The sequence below is a fragment of the Mchenga conophoros genome, linkage group LG18 (assembly GCF_057382185.1).
Source record: "Mchenga conophoros isolate Kocher_MC1m ecotype Shallow Benthic linkage group LG18, M_conophoros_male_GT1.1, whole genome shotgun sequence".
NCBI lineage: Eukaryota > Metazoa > Chordata > Actinopteri > Cichliformes > Cichlidae > Mchenga > Mchenga conophoros.
The window spans coordinates 32,453,956-32,478,882 of record NC_140543.1 but is presented as its reverse complement, the minus strand read 5'-3'; the positions used below and the strand labels follow the sequence as shown (position 1 = coordinate 32,478,882).

Here is a 24,927-nt window from a genome sequence, read left to right as displayed (position 1 = left end):
AATATGGTTCAGTGGAAAATATGTCTTGTATACTGGACAGATGATAAATTTTAATGATGCAAATCTGTTTTGACATTGTGCTGCACAACATAAACTGAGTTGGCTAACAGAATTTGACCAAGCTTTGATAAGTTACCTGCGTTCAACAATCTTCTGGAATTCAATTCTTGCCAGAAGGCCTCTTGATCGAGCTTGGATGCCAGTGATGATTAAGGCTAATCTGTCATCTCTCATCTCCTCTAGCTGGCCCAACAGCCCAGCCTTGAAAAACACCTTTTACAGCAACACATAGCAGAGTCAGTAACAGCTTGTTTCTGTTCAAAGTGTTCTATAAGTATGCAAATACTGACCTTGGTGTGTCCCAGTTTGTACTGGCTGTGGTCTAAATCTAAAGAACCCAAAAGTTTTTCAGCAGCCTTCTTGTTGTCAATGAACTGTCCCTCGGGAATGGCGTTAGGGTTCAAAATACGGTACCTTTGTTAGAAAAACAACAGATGAAAGAGTTGTTTCTTTTCAAGTACTTACTAATATGGATGGATTGATACTAATATGCATTTGTTTTAAGAGAACTTAAACCTCTGCTTGAAATCTCCATAGAGGATCCTGTTGGGGAAACCCTTTCTGCAGATCCTGATGCCTTCCAGCACACCGTTACAGCGCAGCTGGTGCATCACCAGAGGGTTCTCCATGGCCCCTGGAGTCTTGGTCTCGTTGGGGATGATGCAGCGTACAAAGTGAGGGTGAGTTGACCTCAAGTTGGTCATCAGCTTGTTCAGGTTCTCCTGAAAGTTTTTCATATGTAAATTGTTGCTATTGCTTTTGACACCAAGTACAGTAAGTACGTAAGTTTCCTTTTGGGTGTTTACAAAGTAGTTGCCATAGTCAATTTTAGTCAGATTGTTGACCTTTCTAATGCAGCTCATAAAGGGTTTGTGTCGCCTGGTTAATTTCAGTGTCTATAACTTCAAAACTGGGCAAATCAGAACAAAGTTTTGAACCTCTATCAAACTAATGAGAAATTCTTGCTGAAGTCATGATGTATAACTCAGTACAATCTCTCCTTTACATTAAAAAATAAAAACATATCTCACCCTGTGCAAAGCTGATACAGTTTGGAAGGAAGAACCTTTCTTCTTGGTTCCACCTTTGCCCTTCCCACCTTCCTGAGCTAAAAAAAAATTAATGTCGAACTTTATTGAGAGAACCAACAGATCACAACAGATTTTTAAGGCATTTCAAATCTGTAGAAAAATTGATTACAATACTGTTGTTGTTGTTGTAAATTATTATTGACTTCTAATTTTCACTATGGGATGTCAAAATACCTGAATCAGCTCCTGCATATCCGGCAAAAAGCAAGCCTAAAAGCTTAAGGTTAGACTTCTGGAAAAGACCAACAACAGTCTCATTCAGAGGATCCTTGTTCTTCACCAACCAGTTGTTGATATTGTAATCAACAGTTCCAGCGTAGTGCACAAGGGAAAAATGAGCCTCTGGTTTTCCTTTGACAACTCTGGGCTTCTGGAAATTGTTAGATTTTCCCAGGTGGTTGTCATAGAGCTTAGCTTTAAAGGTGGCATCACTGGCTTTGGGGAACATGCACTCCTCTTCAAGGATGGACATGATACCCATGGGCTAAGATAAATATAATGAAGAAAAACAATTTTCATGACAAAAATGTTAACATACATTTTAGTTTTAAGAATAACATGCACAAACAGTGGGATAAAAATAGAAATTTTTTATATAGTCCAGTGTCACACCTTTTCAATCAGGTCGATACAGGCCTGCAGATCCATACCAAAATCAATGAACTCCCAATCGATGCCCTCTTTCTTGTACTCTTCCTGCTCCAGTACAAACATGTGGTGGTTGAAAAACTGTTGCAGTTTTTCATTGGTGAAGTTGATGCACATCTGCTCAAAGGTGTTGAACTGAAATGAAATGGACCACAGTATGTTCATGATTTAAAATGCATCCTTACATTAGGGACAACCATTTATAAGATTATAAGAACTTATTTTTCCAAACTCACATCAAAGATCTCAAATCCAGCAATGTCAAGCACCCCAATAAAATACTGGCGGGGCTGTTTGGTGTCCAGGGACTGGTTGATTCTCACCACCATCCACAGAAACATCTTCTCATATACTGACTTAGCCAGTGCACCGATAGCGTAGTACACCTTAGAACGGAAATATGTGATTCAAAATAAATGGTGCGTTTTCATTAAATCAAAGCCTGACAAAATTCCCTGTAACTCTGTACCTGGGCGACATTCTGTCCTTTGGTGACCCACTCGTTTCCTACTTTGACTCTTGGGTGACAGAGACCTTTGATGAGGTCAGCAGAGTTCAGGCCCATCAGATATGCAACTTTGTCAGCATCTGAGAAATAGTGACAGTGATACATTTTTTGCATATTTTATTTTGCACAGTTTAAGATGTTCTGACAAAAATAACATCATCCATTCACATTCAGTATTTTTTTTACTTTAAATTGTACTTTAACTGTTCTCCCCCAGAGCTGTCTGTTTTTCTGGTGGATAGTGGCTCTCACCATGGCTTCTTGCAGTTCCAAAGCCTAAGAAATTGATTTTTAACCCTTTGCAGACTGATAGATGTCGTCTGTTGTAGAGGGTTTTTTTTACATTGTTGTATCCTTCACTTTGTTAGGTTCCATTTAGCTTCTATTTAAGTGATTCCTTGATTCATCAGGTCTGGCATTAGTCAGGCGTCAGAGTGCCTAGTTATTTGAATATAATCTATTATGTTATAATTATATTCACCTTCAGTACCATCGGCCTCTGCCTGCTCTTCTCTCTGCTTCTGTTTAAACTTCATGTTGCCATAGTGCATGATTGCACCAGTAAGCTTGTAAATACTGTTCTTCTCTTCTTGAGTGAAGCCCAGAACATCAAAGGCTTCCTGACGAAAATCAAAAACATTAATTTTACTATTTTCTTTTTTGTTTTATTAAATGAATTTTCGACTAAAATTGCTGCAGTGAATCTGAGATTCAACTCACATCAGTGGCCATCAGCTCTTCAGAATCATTGATAGAGGCTACTGTTGTCTCTCCTTGGGAGATGAAGGCGTAGTCATAAGGGTTGTTGGTGATGAGCAGCATCTCTAAAATTAAATAGAAAATGTTTATTTCACTATGAAATGTATGATTGAGTACAAATCAAACACCTGTCCTGTACTCATCCTTACCTAGAAGTTCAGGCTTTATCTGAGACAGGATCTGGTAGAAAATGTGGTAGTCCCTCTCAGCTTTGAGCTGGAAGGTCACACGAGACTTTTCCAAAAGGTCTGAATGAGTTATTATAAATGGTATGAAAGTGTGACACACAGTAACAAATTTAATAGAGTTTTTCAAATGTTTAATTATGAAATAATACTCCAGTTTTAAACAGGCTTTGCATGGTTAAAGCACTCTTGGTTCATATTTCCAGAGGCCTCCAACCAAACAAAAATGGCTCAGAAAATGGATACATGGATTATCTTAATTTTACTTACAGGTCTCGATGTCAGCCGAGGCCAGCTTTCCTCGGTTGTCAAAATGAATACGGATGAATTTACCCTGGGAGGAAAATGTGTGTTCACTTGTATTTTTGGAATAAGAAGTAACTTCATTTATGAATGTAAACAAGTAGTCTGACATCAGCCAGATACAGACACTCACAAATCTGGAGGAGTTGTCATTCCTGATGGTTTTGGCATTGCCAAAGGCCTCTAGAGCGGGGTTAGCCTGGATGATTTGATCTTCAAGGGTTCCCTGATTTAGTTAAACAAAAAAGAACCTTGAAAAACAGCAATATTATGACTATATTTTGTTTGTCGAACATTAAGAAAATCTTGTCTCGTAAGAACCTTCTTCTCTGCAGCTGAATCTTTCTTCCCACTTGGGACAGCAGCAATGCTGGCAAAGTACTGAATGACACGCTTGGTGTTGACAGTCTTTCCAGCTCCAGATTCTCCACTGAGTAGAAAAAGACATACATTTCAAGACCAAGAAGTATAACTCTTAACTGCTGAAAAAAGACCCTTGTTGGTAAAGTTACTTACGTGATAAGGATTGACTGGTTTTCTCTGTCTGTCAGCAAGAGAATATCAGAAAATCAGGGAAAATGCGACGATGTCCAAACAAAATGTCAATCAAGATGAATGCTAAAAGGGATATTTGTACCTGCCAGCATGTACTGGTAGCCATTGTCAGAGATGGAGAAGATATGAGGAGGAGCTTCAGTCCTCTTCTTTCCTCTGTAGGCAACGACCACCTCCTGATTGTAGACTGGCAGCCACTTGTAGGGATTGACAGTCACACAGAACAACCCAGAGTAGGTCTGTCATGTAAAGAGAGGGATATTAAATTTTGTTTCAGATGCGAAAATGTTATTTCACTAAAGATAACTTTCAAGTTTGGTAACTCACGTAGATCATCCACGCTGCGTAACGCTCTTTGAGGTTAAACAGCACAGCTGGTTCATGGAGGAAGGTGAACATCGCCATGTCTTCAATTTTATCAAACTTAGGCGGGTTCTGAGGGTGCACATCGCACTCCTTCACTGTGACGGTCTGCAAAAAGAAGTACCAGGTATTGCACAAAGCTAAAAACTAAAATACATTTGAATGGAACTGATATGATGAATATACCTTTCCAAATTCAGTGTCGACGGTGGCTTTGTCGCCATCGCGGCTAGTGATTGTTGCTTTAACGTACTCAACTTCAGGGTCAGGAACGAAACACTGTTTTTTCATGTCAAATGGGCGAGTCTGGGCCTCCAGACGCTCCTTATCTGACTTTCTCAGGTAAGGAGCCGCCGCCCCAAACTCTTTCATGGCAGCATCCCCCATTTTTCAACCTTTAAAAAAATGTCTATTAAATGTAAATAAGCATAAGCATATATTAACCAAATTCATGTAAGACCCAGGAAAAATGCACACAAAGCAGGTTTAGTAACAGAGACAGTAAAAGAATTTCTAAAAACAACAAAAAATATTTATATTCTTGCATATCAAGCATTTCCGGTAACTTTTAGTATGCAGAAGGCTCAAATTAACGTGTTATGCAGCAGGTCTTTGCATGAGACACAACTACTAAAGGTGTTTGAGGTGTTTGGGTATTTAAGACCAGCAACCCCAAACAGACATAATTGCAACAAAAATGCCCATTCTTTTCTGACACACACATGCACCAATAGAAAAATGCATTTAAGTTAACTGATTCAGAAATTCAAGAAGTGTAGCTTTAAATTTTACCTTAGGCGTTTCACTCCACAGGAAGTAACGATTTGTGCTATTCATATGAAGCACACAGAAAGGAACCAAAGATCACATATAACATCACAAATTCATTAGACATTTGACAGCAAGGTTCACAGAAACAGGAGTCCTGTCACTCAAATCAATTGCTAACCTATTACAAAATATAGCTAGCAGCAGAAATTTTAATATAATTAAAACTTTTATACCTGCGTGGGTGTTCTCTTACCTCTGACTGTCAACCTTAAGAGAAATGACTGATCCAGTGGCTGACCAGGCTACCTCTCCATTAATAAAGGTTCTAGGTCAACCAAATATGGGAATGAATATCAGAGAAATGGCATCCAGGTTGTCTATCACAAAAAGCATTCTCCAAATTGGGTAGAGCCTGGAGCAGCTATTTGCTGCTCTCACCTTGTGAGCAACAGAGTAATGCACCCACATGGGCATGACAAAGAAGGGTGAAGGAGGAGGTGGGGGAGGCTAGGGCAGATGGTAGTCTGTCTGTCTGTCTGTCTGTCTGTCTGTCTGTCTGTCTATCTATCTATCTATCTATCTATCTATCTATCTATCTATCATCGTCTGTCTAATTCTAAGTATCAGTATCTAATTAATTATTTGTAAGTAGGTTTAAAACAAATGGTAAGCCAAAACACCATGAGATAGAGATTCAGATATTTTAACCAGGGTTTCTATTTTAGGGAACAATAATTAGGCCGATTTTTTTTTCGGGATGAAAAAAAAAAGGATATTTGTTAATTAGAAGGTAGAGCCACCATGTCATAGGCTTTTGCACTCTGTCGTCTGTTCAACATATGAATACAGTAGGCTAGGATTTGTGTCACTTTAAGCATCTTGACATCTAAAGTTCAACAATAGTCTGTAAAGCAATAGGGTGTAAAATACATTTCAAGAGGAAGAATAAAGAGCAGCTGTTGTCTACAGAGAGGCAAGACAAGGCCAAGGTCGCAGCTGTGAAGTCCCTTTATTATCACTCACCACTGTTCTCAATTAGATCGACACCCTTAGTCTAACCCTGGTCACTCTGCATTCTTTACTTTTCTTTACCAACAATAGATGTGTTCAGATGCAATGCAATCCAACCCAAGTTCATGTTTCATGAAAAAAGGGAATCAAAGGGCTGTAAGTTTTGTACCAAATTAATATTAACAAAATTATAACTCCTCTATTTTACTAAAGAGCATCTGTAATATGATTCTTCTTTTAGCTTCCGTTATCTTTCTGCAGTTCAAGCAAGCATATGAATGGTTCACTGCAACTTTCATGTGTTGTGTTTGTGGGGTCTTCACTCAGCAATATGAGTAGTATAATTGTGTTGCTATGCTAAAATTTGCAGTAAGTCATATTTAATTGATCAAGGAGCATGACCTCCCTAATAGTGTGTCACATGTAATACATGTGTGTATGTTCTATGTTACTGTAACTCGTCATCAGCTGTTTCTGAACAGAGAAGAAAAATCTTGGTCCGTTCAGCAGATCAATAGCACAATAGTATATAAAATGGGTATTTGTTGTACTTGCATGTACATCTCTTGGGTCTTACAAATAACGTTGCCTTCCCCTTTCCTCTACACAGTTTTAATAGACAAAATGATTTCTGGTGGAAGAGCAGTGGGAGTTTTCCTGATGCTGGACTTTATTTCTTGGTTATTGTTGTTATATTATTATTATTGTTATTGTAAAATTATTCATATTGTGTTTCAACTCTGTCTCTATGATAAAGAGACAGAGATATAAGGAAATACACACAGATGTGAACGTTTAATTTCATTTTTGTATTGATTGATTCATTTTGCAAAAAGTTTTAGCCCAACATAAATTAAGAGCTCTACATGCAAAGTGTTCTTAATTTTAGAGGTCATAACTCTTCTCACAAGAATGCAAATTATTTTTGTCTTTCTCCAGATGAAGCAAACCTTTTATTTCATTTAGTTTTCTATTAAATAAATGACCTTTTGCCACTAGAACAAAAGACGAGAGGGCACAAATGACCCCTGACTATGTAGCTATATACTTCAACCTGCTATCAGATGTGACATGCAGCTAGTGCACTTGGCTGGCTTCTGTTGACATGGAATTGTTTTCTTCCCTTTATCCTTGAGCACAAAGATAACTTGTGAAATTCCTGTTGGTTGCCTTTGAGGGCTTGGCGGTTCAGAGTATAGCTTGGGGACAGCTTGTGACGCAAGTAGTTGAGATTGGTTTGTATTTCTTCTTTGACCAGCAGCAACAGGTGATAACCTCAAGGGAACATAACAATATGCTATATATACTATAGCTAGCGTATTGTGGGATAATATATCATTTATATAAAGCAATATACTATAATTAATCTACGTTCAGTGCAAAATGCATGAACAAATAAACCTGTATGTGTTACAAATGAAACCTCTAAAACAAGACAAGGAGGGCAAATCAGCTTTCAAAGTTTCTCATCAGTTTCTTTTCTTTGTTTGTTTGCTGTTGTTTTTTTTGTTTGTTTGTTTGATGAAGGTCTGATGAAGGTCTGGCACAAATTAAATCCTTCTACAACCTCAATTATGTGACTTTCTATCAGATCCCATTTCCTTCTCCTTTACTTATCCTCTGTCTATTCCAGGCTCTAGGAGAGTACTCTTCCAGCCATTTAAGGTCTCATTCCCAGCTGTCCACAGTCTTTGTGTCTTTGACTTTTATGATCACATGAGCACACAAAAGAAGGTGTGAGGCACCTTGCCTCACTTAAGTGTGAAACTAGATCCAGCAAAGCTATTGGCAGAATTTGTCCTATGTTACTGTGAAAGGTCACTTCTAAGTGGTGTTGAACTTTAACAGAGGCTTACAGGAGTTGATTGTTCTCCTCCCTTGTCCTCTTCTCACTCATTCAGACTATGGACCTCTCTATAGGATCAAGTCCAGAGTACTGCTTGTCTTCAGATGAGGTAGTGACCAAGAGATCCTCTCATGAAATATTGAAAAGGTAATGTTGGCCATTTAAAGATTTTATTATCAACTTTTTGTTTTACTTTATGCAGAACTTCTCATTCCTGATTGCGGAAATGGCAAAAATAGAAAACATTTCTTTTAGACCTAATATGCTCATATTGTTAATGTACTATTTCCTGTTGGAGGACACACCAAGACCAGATTATCTGCTGCCAGTCTGTCAAGTCTGCTTGTATCCTGTGCTCCAAATGGCCCTCCCCAGTCTGGCTCCAAAAAGAGAGTGCTTGTTAAAAGAAAGAATGGGCACTACTACTGATGTGAAGGTTAGTAGTTTTCACTTTTATAGTTTAGTTTTTCAGTATGTTAGCCTTTAGTCATATCAAAATGGAAAGAAATAGTCAGAAATAAATGGTTGTGTCTCTGGATGATGTCCAGTTTTCTATACCCGAAAGAAGTAGTGAGAAGATGGCTCATATTTATGCAAAAAGAGTAGTCTGTGAGCTTGTTTTGTTAATTATCTATTGTGGGTGCATGTGGAGTAGAAATGTCTCACTTATCAAGCACTGTGTCATTTACAGTTCTGTACATAAGCATATTGTTCTTAGTAGCTTCCTAGAGTAATAATAATAATAATAGTTCAAGACTACATTCATAAAATTCTTCTGCATTTTCTAGTTGGTAGTGTCATTTACTTAAATGACACTTACTTAAGTGTTATAGAAAAAAAATGGATTTATTTTCTTATTTGAATCAATCAACCTGAATTCTGCAGTCCTCTCTTCACATGTCACTAATTATTCTTTTAAAGTCTTCTTCAATACCATTGTCACCTATTTTAATCTCATTTAAATCCAGAACACCCAAAAAACATTTAAAAAAAATGTTAGATGTCATGCTACAGGGAAATATAAAACATATAAAATGACTGAAATTTTAAAGAAAATGACAAAGCAAACTCTTCTTATCATGTAACATGTAGAGTAAGTTCCATTATCAAACTATAAGAAATGGATCTGTGAGCGCCATCTGGTGGTCATTTGATGTTTGACTGACTTCTGATGAATGAGGTATAAAAGCTGCCTAGTAATAATACCGTTGTCTACCTTACAAAATAAAGCGCCGAGGCGACTGGTGTTGTGATTTGGAACTATATAAATAAAATTGAATTGAATTAATAATAGTCCCAATGGGAACGACTTTGTCATTTATAAGCTACACATAGTTTTCTGCAACACATTTTTTATTTCTAAAAGCTCAAAGAAATTGATTTAGTGACCATGGTTTCGAATTTTGTATTCTCTACTATATTGAATACCAAAATGCTTTTTTTATTGTAATGTATTAGTTTTTGGGATTTTGTCTGAAATCACAGTAAGTACAACTGACAACTTGTTCCCTCCTTTCATTGGAAAGAAGTGTGAGAGGGAAAACTACATATTACTATATCTATGGGGAAATTCAGTCAAATTACCGATACATTCTTTATAATGCAATTCTTTAATACCAGTAATAGACATTTAAAACATAACACTTTCACTTTATCTTTGTTGCTATCCTTTTAGTTAATTTTGATCTTATTTTTCTACTAGTTTGGTTCAAATTTTATATTTTTTTGTTTTGTAAAATCAAGTTTGGTTCTCACCAGTATAAACAGCAAACACTTTTATCAGTGAAACTCGCAACACTGTTTGAGATGCTCATTAACTTTATTCTACTAAACAAAAACACATGCATAGGGAGACTTCATTGCAGGACCAAGAGGTGTCTCAGAAATGATCATTTCAAGGTGAACTTCATTCTTCATCAAGTCCTTTCTGAAACAAGAAAGAGGGGAAAAGAGGATCATTAGTGATCATTTTTTGATTTGAAAAGAAGAGCTGGATTGTAAATGAAGTGAAAACAGTCAATGCTCACTCTACAGTGATTCTGCAGTGAGACTACAATGCATGCTTTCGCTTTTATTTTTGTCAATGATCCTTGAGATAAAAAGCTAGAATTTGTGTTGGTGATCTGTCAGCAGGATGCTAAGAGTCCTACTATTCCGGACTAACACTTTTTTTTAACATGTACACATACGAACCTTTGATCCCACATCACGGCTTTTGGCGCGCAGCTTGTTGACCTGAGACTCGGCAATGTCAGCTCGCTCCTCAGCTTCATCGAGCTCATGTTGAAGTTTGCGGAACTTGGTAAGATTACTGTTGGCCTGTTCCTCCTGTAGAATAGAAGCACAATATTGTTTGTAAAGAAAATATTCAGTCAGTGGTCAGATGTAAGGGCGGTATTTAAAATCTGTATAACTTACAGCTTCCTCTGCAGCCTTCTTGTAGGACTTGACCTTTAGCTGCAGCTTGTCCACCAAATCTTGAAGACGTGCTAGATTTTTGCGATCTTCTTCGGTCTAATTAGTACAAATTTTTACATAGTTTTGTTTCTGAGTGTAATTTCCATCAGACAAGCTAACTGGTTAAGAATTTAAGTTACCTGATAAGTAAGCTCCTTGATACGCCTTTCATACTTTCTTACTCCCTTCACAGCATCGCTGGCCTTTTTCTGCTCATTTTCCACCTCATTTTCAAGTTCCTTGACCTATAAAATTCAGATCCCACAACAAAATTCAGATAACATCACTTAAATTTAGACCAGCTATTTATTTGATATATAGATGCTGTAGTCAAAGAGATTATAGGGAGAGACTGAAGTGTTATACCCACCCTGGCCTCGAGCTTCTGAATCTGCTTCTTGCCTCCCTTCATGGCGATCTGCTCAGCTTCATCCAGGCGGTGCTGCAGGTCTTTGATGGTTTGCTCCATGTTCTTCTTCATTCGCTCCAGATGAGCGCTGGTGTCCTGCTCCTTCTTCAGCTCCTCTGCCATCATGGCAGCATCAGTGATGGCCTTCTTGGCCTTCTCCTCTGCATTCCTGCACTCCTGCACTGACTCCTCCACTTCAGTTTGAAGCTGGGATGTATCAGCCTCCAGCTTCTTCTTTTGGTTTATCAGGCTGGTGTTCTGGTGTTCAGATGAAAAATATGATTTTTTAAATTCCTGAGTATATTTTCAATAGATAGTTTCTGTATCAAGTCTTCTCCAGTCTTACCTGTGAGTGCAGTAGCTGCACTCTCTCACTGACATCCAGCAGCTCTTGCTCTGCAAGTTTGCGGCTTCTCTCCGTTTGATCCAGAGCTGCTCTCAGCTCCTCCACTTCAGCCTGAAGAAGGTTGTTGCGTCGCTCAACAATGGCAATGTTTTCCTTCATATCATCACTGGCTCGCAGAGAGTCGTCCAGCTGAAGTTGAGTATCCTTGAAGATAAAAACCCCCAAAATTTTAACTGATGTTTCACTTTGGTTTTGATTTTTTGTTTCAAAGAAGTAGAACTGCTTGTTTATTCAGACCTTCAGATGGGCATGGACGGCCTTAAGTTGTTTCTGGGCCTCAGCTGCCTGCCTGTTAGCCTGGCTTAGCTGGATCTCCATCTCATTGAGGTCTCCCTCCATCTTCTTTTTCAGACGCAGGGCCTCGTTCCTGCTGCGAGTCTCAGCCTCCAGAGAGCTTTGAAGAGTATCCACAGTTCGCTGGTGGTTTCTTTTCGATTGCTCCATTTCTTCATCTTTCTCAGCTAGCTTGCGCTCAATGTCAGCCTTTACTTGGTTAAACTCAAGTTGGGCTCTGAGAATCTTCCCTTCCTCATGCTCCAGTGTGGCCTGTCACAAATAGAAATTAGACACAATGACTACATAACTTGTAATGAATTAATCCTCACAACCTAAAATCTTTCAAATTTGAAAAAGGCCAGTATGCAGCAGCTTACCTCTGCTTCCTCCAGAGCTGTCTGTATCTCAGACTTCTCTTGTTCCAACTGTTTTCGAATCTTCTCAAGCTCATGAATATTCTTTCCACCTTCGCTAATTTGTTCAGTGAGGTCAGATATTTCCTCTGAGGGCATATTGTAAAAAATAAATGCCGTTATACTGTGAACAAACTGTTCATGTATGATTTTAATGGGTAATTAAGTCACCTTGTAAGTTCTTGTTCTCTCTCTTCATGGTCTCCAAATGTTCAAGAGATTCTTCATAGGAGTTCTTCAGTTTGAAGAGCTCAGTGCTCAGAGACCTGGCATCTTTCTGAGAGCTCTCCAGCTCTGTTTGAGACTCCTCGTACTTCTGTTTCCACTCTGCCAAGACCTACAAGAAAGTTTTCATTTTAGATCAAAGATTGACCTTCCGCTTCAGTGAAATAATAAGTGCCGGATGAAAACCTTGTCAAAGTTTCTTTGTTTCTTGTCCAGAGCAGCGGCAGCAGCATTAGACCTCTCTACATCCACCATGAGATCTTCAATCTCATTCTGCAGCCTGTGTTTGGTCTTCTCCAGAGAGGAACATTTAGCATTCACTGCTTCAACAGCCTCCTCAGCCTCCTGCAGACGCTGAGCCAGCTTCTTTCTAGGTGATGAAAATATGTATTTGTGGTTAAACGCTCTTTACCTTTGCTGAGTTAGTGGACTTAGTGTATTTGGCTTACTTGGCCTCTTCTAGTTCTTCGGTCCTCTGGATGGCATCAGTTTCATACTTGGTTCTCCACTGAGCCACCTCAGAGTTGGCCTTGGACATGCTACGTTGCAGTTCAGCTTTAGCCTCCTGCTCCTCCTCATACTGCTCCCTGAGCAGGTCACAGTCATGGCGAGAAGACTGCACTGCATGGGCTAATGCGTTCTTGGCCTAAAAGAAAGTGTATCTTTATTAACTGGGTGTACCAATGGTCTCTACCTAATGAGGTTACACTGATGATTATTTGCTACCTTGACTTCTTCCTCCAGTTGTCTTTTCAGGTCTTCAATTTGCTGAGTGTACGACTGTTTTCCTCTCGTGAGTTGAGACACCAGAGAATCCTTTTCCTCAAGCTGCCTCAAAAGTTCACCTTATTTAAGCATAACATTAAATTCAGTACCGCACACTGGCACAACTAAAATATGCTGTTCAGGTCTAATGCATACCGTTCTCAGTTTGAAGCTTTGCTTTCTGCATGGTGAAGTCATTGATGGCACGCTGTCCCTCTTCTGATTTTGTTTTATATTCATTCATCTGGTCTTCCAGAGACCTGCACATTTTCTCCAAGTTGTTCTGTGAACAAAAAGCAGTAGATGGCCAATCATGTACACAATTATAAAATTAATGTTTGATTTGGCAATGAGAACAAACCCTAATACCTGAAAGTAACTTACCTTTGCCTTGACAATTTGTTCCATATTGGAGACCACATCATCCAGCTCCAGTCTGAGCTCACTCTTCTCCTTCTCCAGTTTCTGCTTGACTCTCTGCAGGTTGTCAATCTGCTCTCCCAGCTCAGCAACACTGTCGGCTTGTTTCTTCCTGAGTGTGGCAGTAGTGGCTTCGTGGTGCAGAGTGGCCTCTTCGAGGTCTCTGCGCAGTTTCTGGAACTCGGCCTCCCTCTTCTTGTTCATCTCAATCTGGGCAGCTGTGGCTCCTCCAGCCTCCTCCAACCTCTCACTGATCTCCTCCAGCTCTCTGGCCAGGTCAGCTCTCTGCTTCTCCACCTTGGCTCGAGCAGCTCTCTCTGCCTCAAGCTCTTCCTCCAGCTCCTCAATACGAGCCTAGACCAAAATCAAGGCACACCATGCCATGAAATTTTGTTGCTCTACGTTACTTTTCACCACTTTTCACACTTTGTTCTATTCTTTTATCACCTGCAACTCCTTCAGTTTTTTCTGGAGCTGGGCACTCATTACTTGTTCATCTTCTATTTTACCGTTCAGTTGACTAATCTCAAAATCTTTCCTGTGGATGGAAAAAATATATTTTGCTGGTACAAAATAACTTTGTTATGAAAACAAGTGTTAGAAGTTCAGTTCTTAATTCTTACTTCTTCAGCCTCTCTTCGAGCTGCTGCTTATCATTTTCTAGGTCCATGATACTTTCTTGAGCTAACTTGAGGTCTCCTTCAAGCTTCCTCTTTGCTCGCTCAAGGTCCATACGGACTTTCTTTTCTTGCTCTAAAGACCCCTCAAGCTGTGGGGGAAAATAAATATTATTACAATGGTACTGATATATTAAAATTATTATTCATTAACTACCAAAGTCAGTCTATGTTCTTACATCATCCACTTGCTGCTCCAGCTTAGTCTTGGCCTTAGTTAGAGAGTTGACTTTGTCTTCCTCACTCTGCAGGTCGTCCAGAGTTTGCTGATGAGCTTCCTGTAAAGCTTTCTTTTCCTTGGTCAGCTTGGCAATGATTTCATCCAATGCAGCCATTTCCTCAGTCAAGTTTTTTACCTATAGCCAGAATAGAGGTTCAGTTTAGTAACAGATTAATTTCACAATGACAGTCATTAATAGGTTTGTTGTACCTTGTTCTCAGTGGCATGCTTCTCCTTCTCCACTTTAGCTAGAGTTAACTCTAAGTCATCGATGTCTTTCTTCAGCTCGGAGCACTCGTCCTCCAGCTTCCTCTTCTTAGCAGTCAGTTCTGCATTCATCTCCTCCTCATCCTCCAGTCTCTCTGTCAGCTCTTTGATTTTGGCCTCCAGCTGAATTTTGCTCTTGATCAGCCCCTCACATCTTTCTTCAGCATCACATAGATTGTCTTGCTCCTGAAGACAAAAAGTATGACATACGCATTAAGCCGACAAACACACACAATACATGTGATGTTGATATTTGTTGTCATACTGTAAGAAACAATCCTTTAACATACAGCCTGAACTTGGAGCTGCAGGTCGTTCTTTTCTTGGAGAAGAGTGACCATTTTCTCTTCCAGTTCTTTCCTGCGGGCTTCTGATTTTGCATAAGCCTCTTTCAGTTTGGCAAACTCTTCCTTCATGTTGGCCATCTCTTTCTCAGTCTCTGCTGACTTCAGCAGAGGTTTGATCTTGAAGAACATCTTCATCCAGGGCCAATTTTTGACCCCCATGAAGGCACGGATGTTCCACTGGATCACAAGAAGAGCATCCCTGCAGACATTTGACTTGTAAAAAATTCTGTAGTAATCCAGACTCTGCTTATTTAATGTCAATGAATCGTTTTTTCAGTCTTCAGTTTGTGAGTGTGAAAGTATCTATTATATCTAAATAAACCTGAAAATATTAATTGTCAGAGTAAATTGTTTAATGTTGCCATTGTTGTACTTAAATTTGTAAACTTTGCCTTAAACAGCATGTTTAGATATTCTTTTGTTCTCCTCCCCGGCCTGTTGAATGCTGGGGAGGCTGGAATGTTTAACCGCAGGCACAGTCCATGTGAGATTCTGGTTTCCTTATCTTGTGGAGGATGTTCACTCACGGCCATTTAGCCATACTCATCTAGCCTAACCATTAAACCATTAAAGTTAGGCCATATACGGGTGTGGGGAGATGTCCTGTGGATAACTAGGAAATGTGGTTAAACAGTTGTAAGCATATATTGTGTGGCGGGAAGTCATGTATACACACACACACACACACACACACACACACACACACACACACACACACACACACAGTGTTTTAACTTTTTGTGACCATATGGGTGGTGCTTGTATTCACTGAATAAAAGGCTGCAGGGAAGGCTGTTTCTTTGAAGTTGGCTGGGAAACAGGTGAGGAGCGTTCAGCTCCAAGAGCCTGGTTCCGACCAGCCTTCCCTTGCTATCAAGTAAAGACCGGTTAAGTTGTTGTCTTGCTTTCTTCATGGGTGATGAGTCTCTGAGCTAGCGGGCCTGCTAAAGCGCAGAACCAACATTAATGAATAAATAAATTACGTTCTTTATTTAATTTGTACCCTTTATGAAGATGTTTTCAGTGTTCCAAGGAAAATAAAATAGCTTGCTAGGATAGTGTAAGGTATTGAGACTACAATACAGTGTCAGAGGACTTTTACACCAAACTCATTTGGTTCAAACTTTTGGACTTCACCTGATCCTAAAAGTAATGTTGTGAAACCTCCTCAAAACTAAAGACCATAGCACACAACCTAGCGGTGTTTTTGACTTTCAGTTAATGAAAGGAAGACGAATGCTACCTTTATTAAAATGTTTTGTCATTTCTTTGATATTCCATTTTTCATGTAACTTTTGAACTGATTTGAAATCGGAGTTTCATTGTACCAAATACCTGCGTTCAACAATCTTCTGAAATTCAATTCTTGCAAGAACACCTCGGGATCTTGCTTGTATCCTCGTGATGATTAGAGCTAAACGGTCATCTCGCATCTCCTCCAGCAGTCCAAGCAACCCAGCTTTGAAGAATACCTAAGATCAAGAAACCCATGTTGAAGGCACTTTTTGTGTGTGTTAGAATTACTCTTGACCACTTTATTATCATCATGGACATGATAACACCAAGAATAACAGCATATGCCAAAATTTGTTCTATCAGTACTGACCTTGGTGTGACCCAGTTTGTACTGGTTGTGATCTATATCCAAAGAGCCCAAAAGCTTCTCTGAAGCCTTTTTGTTATCGATGAACTGTCCTTCAGGAATAGCACTTGGGTTTAAAATACGATACCTGGGGAAAAAGTGAGCATTTCAACTTTATTTTATATTACATAAAATGTCAAACCACAAAAACACACCAGAATGGATAACTAAGAAATTTGATGTTGCTTATATTTTCCAATTATCTAACAGACACCTCTGCTTGAAATCTCCATAGAGGATCCTGTTGGGGAAACCCTTTCTGCAGATCCTGATGCCTTCCAGCACACCGTTACAGCGCAGCTGGTGCATCACCAGAGGGTTCTCCATGGCCCCTGGAGTCTTGGTCTCGTTGGGGATGATGCAGCGTACAAAGTGAGGGTGAGTTGACCTCAAGTTGGTCATCAGCTTGTTCAAGTTCTCCTGATAGCACATCATAGAGAAAAGAATTGCCATTGTCTTTCAAAATACATTACAATTCGAAATGACTTTTAAGGTCCTAAATTCAGGAATAATGTTTCTATTAACCAATCTATAACATGTACAGTTATACTGATATTACCCTGTGCAAAGCTGATACAGTTTGGAAGGAAGAACCTTTCTTCTTGGTTCCACCTTTGCCCTTCCCACCAGATTCAGCTGTAAGATACAGTTGTTATTTGTGGGAAAGTGGGCAGGGGAAGGTTGGGCTAGTAGCTTATTACATGATGCTTTAATAATCACTTGTAAACTAAGATGCTAGTAATTTTTTAAAACCTACCCGAGTCAGCTCCTGCATAATTTGCAAAGAGAGTTGCAAGAAGTTTGACGGTCGACTTTTGGTACAATGCCACAACAGTCTCATTCAGAGGATCCTTGTTCTTCACCAACCAGTTGTTGATATTATAATCAACAGTTCCAGCGTAGTGAACCAGGGCAAAGTGAGCCTCTGGTTTTCCTTTGACAACTCTGGGCTTCTGGAAGTTGTTGGTTTTTCCCAGGTGGTTGTCATAGAGCTTAGCTTTAAAGGTGGCATCACTGGCTTTGGGGAACATGCACTCCTCTTCAAGGATGGACATGATACCCATGGGCTAAAGGACAGAAAGTATAAGTGTTTGTTAAAGACTATATTTGCATTAGTTTTAGCTGAACATGTAATTGTACAGTGTTTCACCTTTTCAATCAGGTCGATACAGGCCTGCAGATCCATGCCAAAGTCAATGAAAGTCCATTCGATGCCCTCTTTCTTGTACTCTTCCTGCTCCAGTACAAACATGTGGTGGTTGAAAAACTGTTGCAGTTTTTCGTTGGTGAAGTTGATGCACATCTGCTCAAAGGTGTTGAACTGAAGCGAGACGGACAACAGTATGATCAGGATTTAAATTGTATTTTACATCCAGGACTACCATATAAGAAGAATATAATATTTCCAAACTCACATCAAAGATCTCAAATCCAGCAATGTCAAGCACCCCAATAAAATACTGCCGAGGCTGTTTGGTGTCCAGGGACTGGTTGATTCTTATTACCATCCACAGAAACATCTTCTCATACACTGACTTTGACAGCGCACCGATAGCATAGTTCACCTAACAAGGAAATGCATAAAAGTACACCTTGATAAAGTTTAGGGAATTATTTTGGAATTCTCCAAAAGTTTCATATTATCTCACCTGGGCCACATTTTGTCCCTTGGTGACCCACTCGTTTCCTACTTTGACTCTTGGGTGACAGAGACCTTTGATGAGGTCAGCAGAGTTCAGGCCCATCAGATAAGCTACTTTGTCAGCATCTGTGGCAAAATAGCAGTTTTGATTTAAAGTCATCAGTGCCCACAGAGATCCTCACTGACTGTAGTTTGTCAATAGTCTTCTCTCACCTTCAGTACCATCAGCCTCTGCCTGCTCTTCTCTCTGCTTCTGTTTAAACTTCATGTTGCCATAGTGCATGATTGCACCAGTAAGCTTGTAAATACTGTTCTTCTCTTCTTGAGTGAAGCCCAGAACATCAAAGGCTTCCTGACAAAAATCAAAAACATTATTTTACTATTTTCGTTTTTGCTTTTGAATTTTCGACTAAAATTGCCGCAGTGCATCTAAGATTCAACTCACATCAGTGGCCATCAGCTCTTCAGAATCATTGATAGAGGCTACTGTTGTCTCTCCTTGGGAGATGAAGGCGTAGTCATAAGGGTTGTTGGTAATGAGCAGCATCTCTAAGGAGATAGAAAAATATAAAATTACAAAATGTCTAGCTGTTTTCCATATAGTGATAGTTCTTAAGGTTAATGACTGTGTACCCAGAAGTTCAGGCTTTATCTGAGACAGGATCTGGTAGAAAATGTGGTAGTCCCTCTCAGCTTTGAGCTGGAAGGTCACACGAGACTTTTCTAGAAGGTCTGTAAGAGAAATCAATTATTTGTAACTTATCTGGTATACAGATAAGTTGCATGTAATAGTTAAGTCCAGAGGTGTGGACTCGAGTCACATGACTTGGACTCGAGTCAGACTCGAGTCATTAATTTTATGACTTTAGACTTGACTTGAAAAAATGTTGTAAGACTTGTGACTTGACTTGGACTTTTACACCAATGACTTGGGACTTGAATTGGACTTGAACCGGTTTACTTGAAAAGACTTGATATTTCACCCCAAATATAAAATTTAACATGCATATTATATAGAGATTGAAAATGTGACGTCATTCAGGGGTAAACCGCAAAGGATTCTGGGAACTCGTGGCAAGAGGTACTAGCGCACACAGGCTTTCAATTGAAATCAGTCACACAGCGATAAAAAGAAACACAAAAATGTCAAGAAGCTGTTGTATTATTAACTGCAATAGCCGGTCGCATGACAGCCACGGGAAGCCGACGGGTAAAGAGATCGGTTGTTATCGGATTACGACGTTGAAGAGAAATTGTTCGAGCCATGTTTCCGAAGTAACAAAGACGCGACGGATGGCCTGGATTGCAGCCATTCAAAGATCAAATGTAACGTCCCAGAACCCTCCAGCTCACACGTTAGTCTGCTCCAAGCATTTACACAAAGGTCAGTCTGCTGTTGTAGTTAATACGTCATTTTTCATAACATAATTGGTGATATAGGTTACAAGCAAGTCTGGCGCTGAACAGAAATTGTCGCGCTATGCTCCTTTGTTTATTGTGCATAAATAGTGAATTGTCCTGACACAATATTGCGTTTCGCTTCTGTTATTATGGTACATTGACAAAAAGATACTTTTATTCACAGGATAAAAGTATGTTTTTGTATCACTAATTGCCCAGTGCGATTACAGCATACAGTATTATTGTCACTGCTTCATTTCTGTAACGCGTACCAGAAATTATTTCCACTACTAATTAATTACCGTTGAGCTCAAAGGTCTTATTAATAAACGGTTAAGGAATGTGTATTTATGAAGACAATTTGTGAGACTGGTAAACTTATGATACGTACGATGGTCTTTCGTTCTACACGGTGCATTTCAAGGTCCTGCACCCATCCGGCGGTAAACTGTACCTGGGCTTGTTGCAGTGACCCGAAGTTACTAAACTTCATGAGTGTATGCACTCACTCCAAGAACCGTATGATTATAAATATGCATATAAATATGCTACGATGAGATAGCTGACTTCATCTAACTAGCAAATGTTTTCCAGGCTACGTTGGTGATGCAGTTTTTTTTAATATGTATGATATTTTTGTCATGCGATTTTAAAGCCGGTCCTACAACCGCATCCAAGAATAACATGCAGCTTATCTCAGAACTGTCGGTGAAAATTATTCTTGGAGCTAGCTTTAATTGAGCTGCATTTTAAAGAGGTGCAATTTCACAATTTGTGTATATTTTCTAAGTTCACTATTTTGTCATGTGTTGAGAAAAACACAGATTTTAAAATTACATGGTCTAATATTTACATTTAGCATATAACTGCAACGTGCTTTTTTCTTTCTTTTTTTTTTAAAGACTCGAAAGGACTTGAAATTCAAAGTTTCAGACTTGTGACTTGACTCGGACTTTTACACCAGTGACTTGAGACTCGACTCTGACTTGCCTGACATTACTTGAGACTTGACTTGAGACTTGAGGATAAAGACTTGAGACTTACTTGAGACTTGCAAAACAATGACTTGGTCCCACCTCTGGTTAAGTCTACTTTCAAATTTTCCACATAAACACAGTTACTTACAAGTTTCAATGTCAGCAGAGGCCAGCTTTCCTCGGTTGTCAAAGTGAATACGGATGAATTTCCCCTGTTAGGTGGAAAAAAGCAGATTTTAGTCATCATATAGCCATGCACAGGGTTGGTGTGACAAAGGAGAATGCAAGGGATAGAGTGAAGTTGAGGCAGATATTCCACTGTGGTGACCCCTAAAGGGAGTAGCTAGAAGAAAAAGATGGAGATGATAAAGGGAAAGAAGAATCTAAAGACACTCACAAATCTGGAGGAGTTGTCATTCCTGATGGTCTTGGCATTGCCAAAGGCCTCTAGAGCGGGGTTAGCCTGGATAATTTGATCCTCCAGGGTTCCCTGATGTGAAAATCAAAGACAAGATCTAAAGTGCAAAGCTTCCCAAGTGGAATTGTGATTGTGAAAAGCATCTTGAGGCACTTGTTGCTGTGATTTGGTGCTATACACATACCCATGAATTGAACTGAATTGAATTGAATTGAATTGAAAATGTTTGAAAACCTTCTTCTCTGCAGCTGGATCTTTCTTCCCACTTGGGACAGCAGCAATGCTGGCAAAGTACTGAATGACACGCTTGGTGTTGACAGTCTTTCCAGCTCCAGATTCTCCACTGAGTAGAAAAAGACATACATTTCAAGACCAAGAAGTATAACTCTTAACTGCTGAAAAAAGACCCTTGTTGGTAAAGTTACTTACGTGATAAGGATTGACTGGTTTTCTCTGTCTGTCAGCAAGAGAATATCAGAAAATCAGGGAAAATGCGACGATGTCCAAACAAAATGTCAATCAAGATGAATGCTAAAAGGGATATTTGTACCTGCCAGCATGTACTGGTAGGCATTGTCAGAGATGGAGAAGATATGAGGAGGAGCTTCAGTCCTCTTCTTTCCTCTGTAGGCAGCAACCACCTCCTGATTGTAGACTGGCAGCCACTTGTAGGGATTGACAGTCACACAGAACAACCCAGAGTAGGTCTGATAGTTGGTGAAAAGAGGAGAGCAAAGTGTCAAATATGTAGAATTTGTGGGAGGGCAGTTAGTGTGTTGTGCTGTCAGCTCACGTAGATCATCCATGCTGCGTAACGCTCTTTGAGGTTAAACAGCACAGCTGGTTCATGGAGGAAGGTGAACATCGCCATGTCTTCAATTTTATCGAACTTTGGCGGGTTCTGAGGGTGCACATCGCACTCCTTCACTGTGACGGTCTGCAAATGGAAATCAAACAGTTAACAGCCATGTTAACCAAAACAGCACCAAAGTCCTTCGTAGACACATGTACACACTTATGCAGAACCTGAACTTTATTCACCTTTCCAAATTCGGTGTCAGCAGTGACTTTGTCGCCATCGCGGCTAGTGATGGTTGCTTTAACGTACTCAACTTCAGGGTCAGGAACGAAGCACTCTTTCTTCATATCAAATGGGCGAGTCTGGGCCTCCAGACGCTCCTTATCTGACTTTCTCAGGTAAGGAGCCGCCGCCCCAAACTCTTTCATGGCAGCATCCCCCATTTTTCAACCTGTTACAAATGTGAACGTTAGTCTCTAACAATGAATGCAAGCTAGAATCATTCATTGACGATTATTAACGGTGTGAACTGCAGTCGTTTAGCCATCAGTTACCAGGTAAAGTGCGAAAAGATGCAGGAATAAGCTACAACATCAAAACAGAAGAACAGCAATCATGTCATTACAATGCAGTGTTCTGCTGCAAAATCTTGTATTATGACATTCATGTGAGTGTCACACGTACCACTCTCATAACTGTTGTTGCAGACCAAGAATGCCACCCGCCCACCCACTCATGACATTTTTTTATTGCTGCAATAGTGTGGTGTCAGTCAAAAACTAATATGTACAGAGGCAAAAGACTTTCAGTCAGTTTTATTTACGTTGCCGAATTACAAAATCTCAGCTTTGCCTCAAGCTGCCGTACAATCCTTACACCATTCAAAACTCGTGTTTTAATACTTTGAATTTCAATACAGAATTATGCCATAAAAACCATGATGAGAATAGACACCCACTTACTTAGAGTATTAACAATAAAACTTGCACATTTCTAGTTAAACCACAAAAACGTAAGTCCTAACTGAGGGTCATTCCCGTTCAACTCAAACCAAGCACAGCTTTTACCTAGGGTGGGTTGGATTCCAAAAAGAAGAGCAGGATCTGTCAGGACTTGCTGTTTAGACCAGAAGAAAAAGCAAAACAAGAAAAATTCCATTACCACTACCACACAGCATCATAATTTATTACCCCACACTAATACGATGTACATGTAAAGTATGGTGACCTTCTATTCTGAACATTAAATTATATGTAAATGTTTTGCTTACCTTTGACTCTAAACCTTCAATCAAGTGGAGTGAAGAGCCCTGCAGCTGACATCTGCCCTTCATCCTTTAATAAAGGTTCTTTATCCACCAAATATGGCCTGAATTTTTGGAGAAAGGTTACACATTAAAAAAGCATTCTCCTAATTGGGTAAGTTGTACTGCTGCTATTTGTTGTGTTCACCTTGTGACAAGCAGGGCGAGAACAATACAGGACAAAGAAAGGGGAGGGCAAGAGGTGGGGATCAGGGACAGGCTTGATATCAAGTGACTCTTATTTTATTCGTTTAATTCGTAACGGGTAACTTTATATATTGTTTGTAATACTGATGAAATTCAATACTTCAAGTCATATTTACAATCTTAATATTTATATTTGTCTGGGTTTTACTTACTAGAATAATCCACATGTATTCACTATGTCTGAAGAATCTTCAGCCTCTGTTCTATAAAGTCATTATTGTCACATGGTGTTGGTTGTTTGCTTACAGCAGCTGATGATCTTTCCTGATTACAACTTGCATACAAGGCAAAGCAACAAAACCAAGAGCAAATGGTCTGTTTAGATTCAGGGGTTATGACAATAATTCATTCAAAACCTGGTTACAAACAGTAACTTTCATTTTACTACTTAGCACCAGTCAATTCAATGCCCCTTTTCCAAATTCCAAACAAAGTAGACAAGCAAAATTAAAAAGACTAATTTGCTCCTAAAATATTGTACCTCTTGAACAGCTTTGGCCTCATTGCTCATGCTAAGATGTTTAATCAGAAAGGCAAACTTCAGCAAAGGTCAGGCATGTGAAAGGAAGGTGAAAAGCATTTCTGGAGTCACTGCTGCTGAAACAAAGTATAGCAGCTGTTGTCAAGTGAGAGCTAAGATCAGGGATCACTCACCACTGTTCTGCCCAGTTTGGTCTTCACCCTTTGTCTCACAGTGTCATCATGGCATTGTTCCCTCTCCTTTGGCCTTGAGGACAAAGATAACCCTGTGAAATTCTTGTCTGGATTTTTTCTCTCTGATTGTGAAGGGCGGCAGTAGCAGAAGTGCATTCTTTGATGTCACGATGGACGGGGGGTAACAGGTGCACATCACTGAAAATGCTCCATATGTTGAAATGTATCTGGTGTTTTCTAAATGTTTTCATTAAAGCACTGGGAAGTTTTAGCTAGCTAGGGTTTTATGCCAAGTATTTTCTTTGCCCACAGTCATTGAACATTAAAATTAGATGAACATTGTCGTGGGGAGAAGCAGAGACTTTATGTGACGCAGACAGATCTTCATTATCAGCCCTTAATAACTGAGGGAATTAGAAATTTGGTTTCCTATGGTAAAATGAGAATGACCTTCACTGTGTTGGACTCATTCTCATTCTCAGCTGTTTAAGCCCCTGTGGAAATCTTCATCTGCTCTTTGGTCCCTTCCTGGCTTCCATCCCTCATCTAGCTGCCTAACCCCTCTAAGGTAAGGTCACATGTTCTTTCATGGAAAATATAAATGGTGTCACTTTATGCTGGGGGTGTCTGTCTAATAATCCTAAAGTATTTCTAAACATCAAAGGCCTAGATGTTAAGTAGTTGACACACAGAAGCCTGCAGCACAGAGGTGACGGTATTAAAAGGCTGTCAAGCCCCAAAGAGTCAAAAGAAAGACAAACAAAGCCACGGCTTAGATGGTTGTGTGTGTCTCAAAGTCTGGATAGGAAAGAATAACACGAAGCAATTCGCTTATTTTCTTATAATCTCTCCATTAATAGTGAAGACCTTTGGGCTGTGTTAGATCAGGGTCAGCTTTCACC

The 24,927-nt window shown here is 39.6% G+C and overlaps 1 protein-coding gene across 1 annotated transcript in view; it reads right to left on the bottom strand.

Annotated features, from left to right (window-relative positions):
- Positions 1–22,963, bottom strand: part of LOC146554216 (uncharacterized) — a 28,484-nt gene extending 5,521 nt beyond the window's left edge. Inside the window, exons 1-55 of the mRNA XM_085253228.1 lie at positions 22,929–22,963; positions 22,104–22,312; positions 21,856–21,999; positions 21,613–21,769; positions 21,492–21,519; positions 21,297–21,405; positions 21,042–21,134; positions 20,793–20,856; positions 18,900–18,998; positions 18,712–18,815; positions 18,480–18,618; positions 18,274–18,392; positions 18,040–18,189; positions 17,775–17,945; positions 17,382–17,691; positions 17,184–17,260; positions 16,839–17,044; positions 16,589–16,712; positions 16,318–16,454; positions 14,926–15,181; positions 14,579–14,821; positions 14,328–14,504; positions 14,095–14,240; positions 13,919–14,009; positions 13,436–13,825; positions 13,208–13,334; positions 13,013–13,131; positions 12,736–12,932; positions 12,473–12,656; positions 12,233–12,398; positions 12,026–12,150; positions 11,610–11,918; positions 11,313–11,516; positions 10,928–11,224; positions 10,698–10,802; positions 10,519–10,614; positions 10,294–10,428; positions 4,659–4,859; positions 4,437–4,580; positions 4,192–4,348; positions 4,071–4,098; positions 3,876–3,984; positions 3,688–3,780; positions 3,522–3,585; positions 3,216–3,314; positions 3,028–3,131; positions 2,789–2,927; positions 2,269–2,387; positions 2,036–2,185; positions 1,764–1,934; positions 1,326–1,635; positions 1,092–1,168; positions 577–782; positions 351–474; positions 137–273 (exon numbers count right to left, since the gene is read on the bottom strand). Coding sequence (XP_085109354.1) covers positions 137–273; positions 351–474; positions 577–782; positions 1,092–1,168; positions 1,326–1,635; positions 1,764–1,934; positions 2,036–2,185; positions 2,269–2,387; positions 2,789–2,927; positions 3,028–3,131; positions 3,216–3,314; positions 3,522–3,585; positions 3,688–3,780; positions 3,876–3,984; positions 4,071–4,098; positions 4,192–4,348; positions 4,437–4,580; positions 4,659–4,859; positions 10,294–10,428; positions 10,519–10,614; positions 10,698–10,802; positions 10,928–11,224; positions 11,313–11,516; positions 11,610–11,918; positions 12,026–12,150; positions 12,233–12,398; positions 12,473–12,656; positions 12,736–12,932; positions 13,013–13,131; positions 13,208–13,334; positions 13,436–13,825; positions 13,919–14,009; positions 14,095–14,240; positions 14,328–14,504; positions 14,579–14,821; positions 14,926–15,181; positions 16,318–16,454; positions 16,589–16,712; positions 16,839–17,044; positions 17,184–17,260; positions 17,382–17,691; positions 17,775–17,945; positions 18,040–18,189; positions 18,274–18,392; positions 18,480–18,618; positions 18,712–18,815; positions 18,900–18,998; positions 20,793–20,856; positions 21,042–21,134; positions 21,297–21,405; positions 21,492–21,519; positions 21,613–21,769; positions 21,856–21,999; positions 22,104–22,304 — 8,231 coding nt within the window. The 5' untranslated portion in view covers positions 22,305–22,312; positions 22,929–22,963. The remainder of the gene's footprint in view (positions 1–136; positions 274–350; positions 475–576; positions 783–1,091; positions 1,169–1,325; positions 1,636–1,763; positions 1,935–2,035; positions 2,186–2,268; positions 2,388–2,788; positions 2,928–3,027; positions 3,132–3,215; positions 3,315–3,521; positions 3,586–3,687; positions 3,781–3,875; positions 3,985–4,070; positions 4,099–4,191; positions 4,349–4,436; positions 4,581–4,658; positions 4,860–10,293; positions 10,429–10,518; positions 10,615–10,697; positions 10,803–10,927; positions 11,225–11,312; positions 11,517–11,609; positions 11,919–12,025; positions 12,151–12,232; positions 12,399–12,472; positions 12,657–12,735; positions 12,933–13,012; positions 13,132–13,207; positions 13,335–13,435; positions 13,826–13,918; positions 14,010–14,094; positions 14,241–14,327; positions 14,505–14,578; positions 14,822–14,925; positions 15,182–16,317; positions 16,455–16,588; positions 16,713–16,838; positions 17,045–17,183; positions 17,261–17,381; positions 17,692–17,774; positions 17,946–18,039; positions 18,190–18,273; positions 18,393–18,479; positions 18,619–18,711; positions 18,816–18,899; positions 18,999–20,792; positions 20,857–21,041; positions 21,135–21,296; positions 21,406–21,491; positions 21,520–21,612; positions 21,770–21,855; positions 22,000–22,103; positions 22,313–22,928) is intronic.
- Positions 22,964–24,927: the final 1,964 nt, after the last annotated feature.